Consider the following 12,001-nt stretch of genomic DNA (forward strand, 5'->3'; position numbering starts at 1 on the left):
GTGGAGCGTTGACCTGGACAGGGGATATCGTCGGGCGGTGGAAAGAGCACTTTGAGGAACTCCTAAACCCAACCAGCATGCCCCCTGGAGACGAGGCAGGGTCACACTCATATCCCTGGCGGAGGTCTCTGAGGTAGTCAAAAAGCTCCTGGAAAGGCGCCGGGGGTGGATAAGATCTGTCCTGAGATACTGAAGGCACTGGACATTGCTGGGCTGTCTTGGCTGACACGCCTCTTCAATGTAGCATGCGGGTCAGGAACAGTGCCCACAGAATGGCAGACCGGGGTGGTTCCCATTTTCAAAAAAAGGGACCGGAGAGTGTGCTCCAACTATCGGAGTATCACACTACTCAGCCTCCCGGGCAAAACGTATGCCACGGTGCTGGAAAGGAGGGTCCGACCACTTGTCATACCTCAGAGTCAAGAGGAGTAGTGCGGATTCCGTCCCGGTCGTGGAACAGTGGACCAGCTCTTTACCCTTGCAAGACTGCTGGAGGGGTCCTAGGAGTTTGCCCATCCAGTCTACATGTGGTTTGTGGACTTGGAGAAGTGTGCTGGAGCTGTTGCAATGGGCCATCCGGTCTCTATACGACTGCAGTAGGAGCTGTATTTGTATTCTCGGCAATAAGTCAGACACGTTCCCGGTTGGTGTTGGCCTCCGCCACGACTGTCTTTTGTCACAATCCTGTTTGTGACCTTCATGGACAAGATATCTAGGCACAGCCAGGGGGAGGAAAACGTCAGGTTTGGGGGTTTCCGGATCCCCTCTCTGCTGTTTGCAGATGATGTGGTCCTGTTGGCCTATTCAGACCATGACTTCCAGTATTCACTGGGGCGGTTTGCAGTCAAGTGTGAAGCGGCGGGGATGAGAGTTAGCGCCTCCAAATCTGAGGCCATGGTGCTCTGCTGGAAACCGGTGGATTGATCCCTCCAGGTGGGGACGGAGTGCCTGCCCCAAGTGAAGGAGTTTAAGTATCTCGGAGTCTTGTTCACGAGTGAGGGTAGGATGGAGCGGGAGACCAACAGGCGGATCGGATCGGCTGCAGCAGTACAATGGACCGTTTTGGTAAAAAGGGAGCTGAGCCGAAAGGCGGAGCTTTCAGTTTAACGGTCGACCTACGTTCTGACCCTCACCGATGGTCACGAGCTCTCGGTCGTGACCGAAATAACAATATTGCGGCTACAAGCGGCTGAACTGAGTTTCCTCCGTAGGGTGGCTGTGCTCAGCCTTAGAGATCGGATAAGGAGCTCGACATCAGGACGGAACTCGGAGCTGAGCCGCTACTCCTTTGCGTCGAAAGGAGTCAGCTGAGGTGGTCCGGGCATCTGATCAGGATCCTCCTGGGCGCCTCCCTCTGGAGGTTTTCTGGGCATGCCCAACTGCAAGGAGACCCCGGGGAAGACCCAGAACATGCTGGAGGGATTATATCTCCCAGCTAGCCTGGGAACGCCTCGGGATCCCCCAGGATGAGATGGAAAATGTTGCAGGGGAGAGGGAAGTCTGCGCCAACTTGCTTGGCCTGCTGCCACCGTGACCCGATCCCGGATAAGCAGAAGAAAATGGATGGATGGATGGTTGCAAGAATTCATTTTCTACTGAAGTTAAGGTTCTTAGATATTCTGGAGGGCATTTGTTTCTTTTTAATCAGACAGTTGGGAGAAAAGAGGAAGACAGAAAACAAGGGGAGAGAGAAGTGGTATGACATGCAATACAGGTCACTAGCTAGATTTGAACCGTGAGCGTTGCTTGTGTAACCATTTGGCTACAAATGAAGCTCAGGAGAAGTTAAATCACAAAGACTGTCTCATGCTTATACTATATATTTATCTTTTTCCTCTGCTTGGTCTTTCTCTCTATTCCAATCTCAACACATGCTGATGACGGGCTTTTCTCTCTGCGGTAACTACATCAGATTCGGCCACAACCCATACACTTTGTTCCAATCCTTCTGCTGCTGACATTTTTAAAATGTTTTATTTTTCTGCTGCTGTCAGCTGTTCACTAAAGTCACTACAGTCACTTAAGTCACTAGTCCCTAAAACTGACACTTAGTGACTACAGTCCAGCCCAGAGTACATGAAATGTATGTGTATATGCGAGTACATATTTCATGACCAAGAGGGGTCATTATAAAATTAAAAAAAAAAAAACATGTACTGGTTTGGTTGTACACATTGCTCTTGTTTCTTTTTGGCAACAATATTTGACTGGCGTAAAGTTCAATTCAATTTATTTATATAGCCCCAAATCACAACACAGGTTTTTCAAGGCACTTAACACAGGACAGTCCTTACAACAGAACTTCACATCATTATACAGAGCAACCCAACAATTAAAAAATTATCACGTAAACTAGGAGGAAAAAAAGTCCCCTTCAAGGGAGAAATACCTCCAACAGAGGGAAGGAAAAACTCCCTTTTAACAGGAAGAAATCTCCAACAGAACCAGGCTCATAGGTGGGCGGCCATCTGCCTTGACCAGTTGGGGTCGTAAAGTCAGGTGGGGATGGACAATAACCAATTTGTGCTGACGCACGGTGGACTAAATTGGTTCCAATTTGTAGATGATACATAGTTAGGGGGAAAAAAAATAAAAGCTCAAAATAAAGGTTTAAATACGTTGACTTAGATTTCAGGTGAATTCTTAATGAACCTATGAGTTGATGGATGGTGTGACACATTGGATTCAGTGCTGATACAAACAATCAACACCTAATGAACATCCTCCACCCTTTTCATTATAAAAGAGGTGAGAAAATCGATCATCAATCATTGCTGTGTAGTGTTTTAATTATCCAATGCTCCTGCTGCTTCACACAAAATGAAGCACAACTGTTGCCAGGGCTGCCTAAATGGCTCCATTCTAGAGCCACTTAACTGGTGAAACACATAATCCCTTCACACTCTCTGAGTAATCCCTAGTGGCAATCTGATGCACTTGTGACAAGCTCCACTCACCCATCACAGCCAGAGCTGTGCCTTTGGCCAACTCTCTCTTTAGAGTCTCCAGCACTTCCAGCCCACTGCCGTCCAGATTGCACCTGTTGATTGTGCCATTGGCTGAGCTTATCCAGTACAGCTTGTTAGCAGTGTAGTCTATTGAGAGACCTGCGAGTGAGACAAGTAAAGAGAGGACACCAAGTTAGCTCTCAGAGTGCTAGGATTTGGTCAGATACAGAGCTTTAATACCATAAAATTAAACCCATCATCAGAAATAGACAAAATATGCAATTCATTGATAATAAGATCATAAAATAGTACATGAGCTGGAATCAAAAGTGCATTTCACATTATACATGCAATATTTTAATGTTAAATGTTAATGATAATGTTTCATTAGTATTGAAGTATTATCATTGCACATTAAAGTAAACAAAGCAAATTATTCCTTTAAAAGTTCCACTAATTGACAAAAAAAGTTACATGACTATAATGGCTATGCTGCAACGAGAAAGTGTAAACACAAAACAAGTTTACTTTTGGCAATTCTTAAACATCACTGAAACAGTCCAGTTCAGAAAAACATAACATAAACATTTACATAGTGTAGTTTCTATGCATATAATTGAGTGAGGGCTAATAGAAATGTTCATGCGTTTGCTGGTACATTTGTGGGGGAGCTCTTTAAAAGAACTCCAGCTGGCATGAAAAATGAACAAGAATGAGCCTGACTGCTTTTGAATCCATTTCCTGGCTGACGTGATTGTTTTTCATAGAATATCACTGTTAATGGTGGGAGCTGAAAGCAATTTCAATTGTGTACCTCTGGACGACTCACTGTCTCCCACCATGTGTTGGATTTATGTCTGGCAGATTCACAGTCACAATGCGTCATTAATTTACTCTTGTCCCCGGGTCTACCCCATAATCATAAATGAAGCCAGTGAAATACGGTGCACCCTGCTATCTATATTGCTGACAGGCTTAGGAGAATAAAGAAATACATCGAAGGAAATTCTGCTTCATGTAACAAATGGTGAGTGTGACCTTGAGCTGTGTAAAAACAGTTACTACAGATCAAGACCAGCTGATTATTTTAGCTATATCAAGCTGTAATTGCTTATTTAAGCATAGATCATGTGAGGAAAGAGTTTACAATAATAGAGTCAAGTATAACAATAGAAATATCAGACTCATGAACATGCAGAAAAATATTATAGTATGTCGGCAGTGATAATTCATGGGCTTATGAATTATAGTTCATATCATTTCTGTGGGAATAAGTGTTGTGCATGCTAGGCTAGATTGCCATGTAAGACAACATCACACTATCATATCAGCAAGTTACCAAAATGCCAAATCTCGACAAATTACTTTTCTGTTTTCCCAAATATTGACACGTATGAATACTGGTGGCTCCCAAAACTGAGTGACGTGTCAACAATGCGATTCTACACAGATCAGTTTCCTGTCAGTGCATCATAGTGAAGGACATTCACAGTCACTGCATAATGAATCCTCGATACACTCAAAATCACAATCTTGCTAATCACTGTCCTGGTCAGATTTATTAAGCTTTTCTTTTACATTTTGTATTCTCTCATTTCTATATTCTGTTTTTCTATAAAATTAAATTTAAATGTCCAGTAAATGGTTTCTTATTTTGATTAACTTTACTTTAATCACACAGTACGAATACCAATACTGAAGAACACATGTAACAAAAACTAAATTATAACTCTGGTTTAATGTAATTATTCAAAATGGATTGCACACAATCTTTATTCCACAGATATGTATTGCAGATAAAACTGGTTGCTTTGTTGTGAGCTGAAAAATAAAAAGCTATTTGCATATGTGTCACTACAACCAACAGGTGCATAGACAGCAGCATCTCCACATCTATGCTTTGCAAATAGTTTAAAGAATAATCTGACAGTCAGAGAGAACGACATAACTGTTGGAGCCCGGAAGGTTGGTTGGAGCATTGCTGCAGAGTTGTACAGCTTTTCAAAGGCGACAAAGCCGGTGTACAATAAATGAACTGGAACACAAGACCTCATCATGCAAAGTGGAAGACAACACTTGGCAGATAGACATGGGCTAGACCGGGCTGAAGCAATATGCAGTCCACAGAGAGACCATTACCATTACAAAGCAATTGAAGAGCAGCAATTTTGGATAAGACATTGTACGATGGAGGATCCTTTTACTCTATACCTGCAGACTAAAGTCTTGATGAGAACATATTGTAACACAATAAACCCGGATCAATGTTTAATGTTGTTTCCAAAATGGATGAATACGCTCTACGTGACAATTCTGTCAGGTTGGCCGACATCAGCAGAACTATAATCAGCAAAACTGGACCTTTTCTTTAAATGATTTGGACGTGGTTTCTTTGAGAAAGAAATAGTCAAGGACTCAAGTCTACACAACAGACATGTTTTTTCCAGTTTAACCTTTTTCTAGAGTTTGTCTAGGGTTCAACAGAACTTCAGCTTGGATTGATGTAACAAGACTTTGACATTTCCTGGGGTCAACAGACACTTTGACACCTGTACCCAAAAAGTCTGGTGACTCTCTTTGACGTTGCCTGTTGAGATAACATCACAGCCGAGGAGGTGAGTGTTCTTTCTTGTTGATGATGTTCATACAGATTAAATGTCAACAGGCACAAACATAACATCTGCTTCACTTTGTAAGAGTCACTGGTTGTACACACATGAAAATAAGATGATTAAAAATGAATTAAGATAAACCGATATTATTATAACTTTGATGTTAAAGCTTAAATGCATTATCTTTGTCAAATCAGTGTCCGATTAGGGGAATTACTTCAAATGAATCTGGAATGAAGTGAACACAGATGCAAAGTGATGCAAAGCAGCATAGCTGTCGATGCTGGACGATTTTATTGAATTAAACTATCATTAATTGCATCCATAGCCAAACAATGCTCAAAATATTCTGACTTCTCTTTGTGGTGCGAAGAACACATTCTCCCAGATACCAGTAGCCCCATCGTTAGTCAAATTAAGTGCACCAGAGTTTTGGGGAAAAATCATGAGAATGCCTTAATCAGGTTATTTATATTCAGACCAAATCAGGAACAGCTAAATAGGAGGTGTAGTTGACTAGGCAATTAAAAGCTCCCATACTGACCTACAGGATCTTTCTGGTTCTGATGGAGGACCTTGCTGTTACTCCCGTCCATGTTGGCCATGTTGATGGTGTTGCCATCTGTCCAAAATATTTTCCTGTGTGAAAAGTGTGTGATAAGGTGTGAAGAGAATAGGCAGTATTTCCAATTAGACACAAGATATCATGAGGTTCACAACATAATCAATGAATGTTATGTTCTTTTATAATTGGAATGACAAATCCAATGTGAGCCAATAGATTTTGTTCCATCGACAACCTTGTCAAAAGCTGAGCAAACATTTCACGCTTGTATAACATAGTTCAAATTCAAAAGGGCTCTGATATCTCTTTTGTACTGGGGAGTTTTTCTAATACTATGCACTGAAGGTGAAGTATTCATGAAGAGCACAGACTGCTCTAATCTACTTACCCCTTGGCAGGGTGCACTACAAGGCACCTTGGCTTATCAATGCCGTGGATGATGGACGTCTTCAGGGACCCATCAAAGCGAGCCACATTGATTTGTGACTCGTCATTTTCAGAGCTGAGCCAGTATAAGTTCTTAGAAAGCCAGTCTAAAGCCAGACCGCGGCAGTTCGCTATATCTGTCAGGAAGTGCATGAAGAAGCTGTCACGCCTGGGTGCTTTACAAAACTACAACATAAATAGCTTGCAGGTACATATGCTACAGTGCATCCAACATAAGCATCATAGAGATTGATGTGTACTTCTACCCACATTAGTTGCATTATAATGATAATATCAGGTATTATGTACAATAATTTCCATACAATTAATGGTAATAACTCAATGACTAAAATAAAAAAAGGGAAGATTGCCTATAATCCAGTACTGCATTAAAACTTTTCTAAGACGGCTTCTGTATGTCTGTTATGTACCCACCTGAAGAAATGATGGTCTCTAACTGGGTGCCGTTGATGAACGCCCGTTTGATGGTTTGAGTTTTGATATCGGCCCAGTAGATCCTCTCCTCCTGAGCATCATAGTCCACCACGGTGACATCATCAATGTCTGGCACCGTAAGTGCCGTCATGACGTTCATGTAAGGATTGTCGATATCCACTCCGCGGATTTCAGACCGCCGCACATACAGGAGGAACCTTTTCAACGCTGGTGAGATAATTAAGTAATCAATCATTTGAGATTTGAGACTTTTCCTTTTCTTTTTTTGTCAGATCCAGGTGAAGGTGTGATAATAACAGCCAGATGTAAATGTTGGTGTCAATCAAAAGGGAAGCCAGTCACATGGACAAGAAAAGACCTCGCCTGTTGTTTACATAGTAGCCTATATTTTCAGTCTAATGAGAGAAGTCGTGAGCATGAAAAATGAGGAAGATATTCTCGCTCACCAAAGCAGGATTGTTTGTTGGTCGAAAGCTTCATGAGGTGTGGACAGTTGCAGGACGCAGTGCGGTTGTAATTGATGAGACACAGATGTGAACAGGGACCACGTCCATCATTCTCTTCACATGGGTTAGAGGCTGATGGGAAGGGAGGAAGGGGAAAGAAAAAAGGGGGCATTTCAGAATGCGAAGATATGGGCCGGGATAAATGCTGGAAGTGAACTGAACTAACAGCCTTTACAACATGACATTTACAGGCCTGTCTGAGTGTGCCGCAACAAGGAAAAGATGAAGAAACCATAGCTGAAAACAACAGTGATTACAGTGTTGTTCTTGTAGTATAATAGCAACAAACAAGAGACAAAGCCTGAAAGCGTGGCGGTTCTGAAAAGAAATGTGAAAACTTTGACATTAATTTGTAGCAAAGGTCACTGGCTGTTTGTGAGAAAAACGGAACAAAAATCTGTGTAATCTTTTAGGATGTCTCTTTTTAAACACAAGAAGAAATGTTGGGTTTGGATCACTTATGCTAAGTTAGATTGATTTTCACGTTTTCTGCCCATGCCGGGTTTTCAGGTTGTTCTTTTGTTAAAATGTTTCCAAGGAGGTTAAGGGATGTCTAAATAATTACAAATAATAAAGGATATTATTTATTAGAAATTAAACCATACTTCTCTTGTATTAAGGGTGACATTATCTTACTACTCCTACTACTGTAGGGTAGCAGGAGACCCAAGTTAAGACGTTAAGTTGCTGACATTTGCTACTATAATTGCACAGCAAACTGAACTGAGCAGTACCATTACAGAAGCCACGCTCTCAAAGGGTTAGGTTGTATTTCTGTTTCTCACTATTTCTGACTGTATTTTACTTCCAATAAATCCTCAGCCAGAATAAAGACAGTTACCCACAGTTCAATAATGTCCCATCATGCTGCAGTCACATTTCATGCATCAAACACAACCATTTCTCTATCTAGTCACGATGATTCATGTCAAACAAGCTCATTCAAAGTTCATTTCCCGGCCTCCTTTAGGAACACATTCGAGCACCCCATTGCATCACAAATGTGTCTCATTTAAGATAAAAAATGCAACTCTGTCTCTGCGAGCTGGAAACAACACCCAGCTGACTCAGTATGCTAATGGAGAGGCAGCTGAACGGCGCTGCATTCACCTGAATCATGCTCTTGAGGGGTGACAGGCAGCAACAACAGAGCCAGGATGTTTGTTCGCTCTAAACTGTCAGATTTATTTGCAGTAAATAAATACGAAAATGAGCCCACTGTCGTGGAAAGGCGGTTCAAATTCTACTACTATATTTTCAATCCAATGGTTCTAAATGGTATAGCTATTAAGGTTTATGTAAAGAGCTTCACATATTAAAAAAAAATAAAAAATGATTAAGGTAAAAAAGATCCAACTGGATTGTCATCAGCCCCACCCTTTTTTTTTTTTTTACCACTCATTCACTTAAGCAAACATAATAAACATGAGGTACTAGTGCTACTAAGACTGAAAACTTTACAGTACCAATAAGCATAGAAAAATACACACCTACTTTATACTAGACAGTGGGTTATATTCAAAAAAATGCCACCAACATATTGGCGGAACCATGACTGACAATGGCAGTCGAATGAATTTGGCTGAAATTACTGTAAATTCCCCACTGTGCTCCAAGAATGCATCAATATTCTAATTATTCCATCATTTTATTGGTTGACAAATCTGAAAGCGACACTTTCTCGACGATCTGCTGTTTATAATGGCGCAATTAAAAAAAAAAAAAAATTGTGTTGCTCTGTCTGTAATCAACCAATTATATGATACAACTGCCAAGCCTTAGGCCAGATAATCATCTTCTCAATTTGCAAACTTGTTACCCATTCTTATTTTAAGTCTTGTCTTTTCTTTCAAATGACAGGTAATGTGGTTCTGCCTCAAGTGGAGGTCTACTGTGGTCTCCTGAGAGGAGCAGAGTCTTGGTGTTCAGCTCTCCCCATCTTCATCGCATGCCTCCCTTTCTTTTTCTCTCTGGTCTGTATTATCAGGGTCTTGTGGAGCGTCACATCTCTAGGCATTGGTTTTGGCTGGAATAATAGTCAACTTGTGCCAGTTGAGCTCTTTAGGATTAGGCACGCTTACTGTCATCTTTGGAAAAGCAGTCCCATTTGCTCACATTTATCTATGGTGAACACTTATGAGGATGCAGATACAAGAAGGAAACAAGCAAATTAATTTGTGACACATTGGCAAAGTAGAGGAATCACTGAACAGATGTAAACCCGATTACCGATGTAATAATGCCCATTTAAGAATGGTGGCTCGCATATGGAGAAAGCTCAGGGGGTTAAGTTGAAACCTGGCAATGCAAAGCAATTGTGAGAAAGACCCGTACATAAATCAGGTGGTTTTGGCACACATTGACAAAATATTCTATAATCCAGTGTTTTCATTTGAGGGATCTCTTTAACAAATAAATCCAAAAATAAGTTCAAGCTATTTCTGGAAAATAAAATAATAGCGTCAATTGAAAACTGATTTCACGCTATTAATTTCAAGCTTGGCATTATATCTTGAAAGCTGATCTGCATAGCAAATAAAAAAAATTGGCTTACATATGTGGGGCTCCTGTCAGATAGCACATCAGCAGTGTATCTCTTGTGGTCAGAATCTTGGCTCACTTAGCTTCTCACAAAATTGATTAACTATTCCACCAAGATACAGGTACAGATTCAGGAGTGAATATTAATGAAGTTTCAAAACTATTTCATAAATGTTCTGTAATCACAACACGTTATTCACTTTACTAACTGATCTCCTTATTCAATGTGCCACAGTTATTCGTTGGCAGATGTGGTTCCCATTCTGCAGCTCTCTTTATCCACATTCAACGCAAAGAAAAAAAAGGAAAAAAGGAAAAAGCTATAATATAGTGGTGAGCCAATTACAATAATTTGGATGGTGAGAAAAAACACATTCAGAGGTGCCATTAACTCAATCTAGCTAATTCTCTGCGCGAGTAGTTTTTTCATTCAGACACATGCTCGTTGACTGACAGCCCAAATGAAAGCAGAGGTAGAAGCTAAAATTAATTATCCTTAATATTTTTTGCTCCTTTTGCTACATGAGACTGGATTCTGTGTTAAAAGGCAATATATCCTTCGTCAATATAGAGTGATATTATAAGATTATACACAAATTCAATCTGAATTCTTTAGAGTGTAATATGACAGTGGGATCATTTAGCATCTCAAACCCCTTAACCAGCTGTTAGATCTTTTAATGTTACCCTCATGTTTTGTATGTACTCCTGTTACAAAATAATCCCTGCTGTCACAGTAATAGTATGATTTTATATGGTTTGTACACATTGAATGATGAAGTGTTGTTCTCACAACCTCTAAGCCTGCACTGACCACAGCGCTAAAGGAGATGAATCCCCCTTCTGCAGATATACTGGGAATCAAAACTTTAAAATCATATAAATATATATGCACATATACAAGTTCCAGATAACATGAATTGTTCGTTTTCGGTGAGTGTAAAGCCAGAAATACTTTTCTCACCTTGTGGCTGCCTGCTGGGGTGGAAGATCTGCAAGTCAAAGGGCTGCGCACTTGTCTTCTGGATGACTGTGACATTTTGCCCCGTCCACTTATTGGCTCTTGCTAAAGTGTTTGTTCTCCAGTCCGTCCAGTAGACATTGCCTCCAAAGAGAGACACGGCAAAGGGATGGGACAGGTATTCGTGGCCCCTGAGGATCTCAATGACCCCGCTGCCATCATAGAGTGCAGAGAAAATGGCATCGGAGCTGTTCAAGAGAGACCAACACCGTATTAATGTTTAAACCACTCTTCAAATACATCGGGAGGAAACAGCAGATGCAGCGAGATCAAAGTGAAATCCAACAATCCACTGATGGAACTTTTAAATTGTTCAAGACACACTTAAAACCAAAGATGGCCATCGTGCTCAGATCTCTAAATATTGCATGTCCTCCATTATTTAATGCCCACTGGGAGAATGGGAAGTTAAACTTTTACTCAGTGAATGGTGAATCCTTTACAGTATTGAATGTCACACATGCGTTGAAAGACATAAAAGGTGTGAAAACTCTCACCGTGCATCTGTCCAAACAATCCTCTTTTCCAGATGATCCAGTGTTAGTCCGTTAGGCCAGGCCCCGATCTCCATATCCTTAAACACAATGTGTCGACCTCCTCCGCTCATCGATGCAGCTTCAATTCGGGGGAACGTGGCATCCCAGTCAGTCCAGAAGAGGATTCTTGGAACAGAAAGGCAGCACTTAGCATTATCATAATTATAATGCTTTGCAAAGGACAAGCAACAATATACTGTAAACAGCGCAATTATTTTTTCCACACACCCACAAAAAAGGGTGTTAGAGCTTATTTCCATCTCAGCCATTTGTACTTGTCTGTCAAAGTGGGCACACAGAGAAACATCGTAATTACATATAATGCTTTTGCAACTATGTGTATTAACACGGACAGTGGCAGGGAAGAGTGTCCGAGGACAGCAGTAGTGA

At 41.1% G+C, this 12,001-nt stretch overlaps 1 protein-coding gene across 7 annotated transcripts in view; it reads right to left on the reverse strand.

Moving 5' to 3' along the window:
- The window catches only part of lrp1bb (low density lipoprotein receptor-related protein 1Bb), a 254,702-nt gene that overhangs the window by 81,923 nt on the left and 160,778 nt on the right, over window positions 1-12,001 (reverse strand). For all 7 annotated transcript variants that reach the window (XM_069698696.1, XM_069698693.1, XM_069698690.1 and 4 more), the window contains 7 exons: window positions 11,573-11,737; window positions 11,019-11,263; window positions 7,454-7,585; window positions 6,987-7,214; window positions 6,514-6,688; window positions 6,105-6,199; window positions 2,958-3,107 (listed from right to left, as the gene is read on the reverse strand). In XM_069698696.1, the coding sequence (XP_069554797.1) occupies window positions 2,958-3,107; window positions 6,105-6,199; window positions 6,514-6,688; window positions 6,987-7,214; window positions 7,454-7,585; window positions 11,019-11,263; window positions 11,573-11,737 (1,190 nt within the window). The remainder of the gene's footprint in view (window positions 1-2,957; window positions 3,108-6,104; window positions 6,200-6,513; window positions 6,689-6,986; window positions 7,215-7,453; window positions 7,586-11,018; window positions 11,264-11,572; window positions 11,738-12,001) is intronic.

This window comes from Brachyistius frenatus, unplaced genomic scaffold (genome assembly GCF_029030835.1).
Source record: "Brachyistius frenatus isolate BFR_SWC_R1_liver_20210118 unplaced genomic scaffold, ASM2903083v1 Contig_27, whole genome shotgun sequence".
NCBI lineage: Eukaryota > Metazoa > Chordata > Actinopteri > Embiotocidae > Brachyistius > Brachyistius frenatus.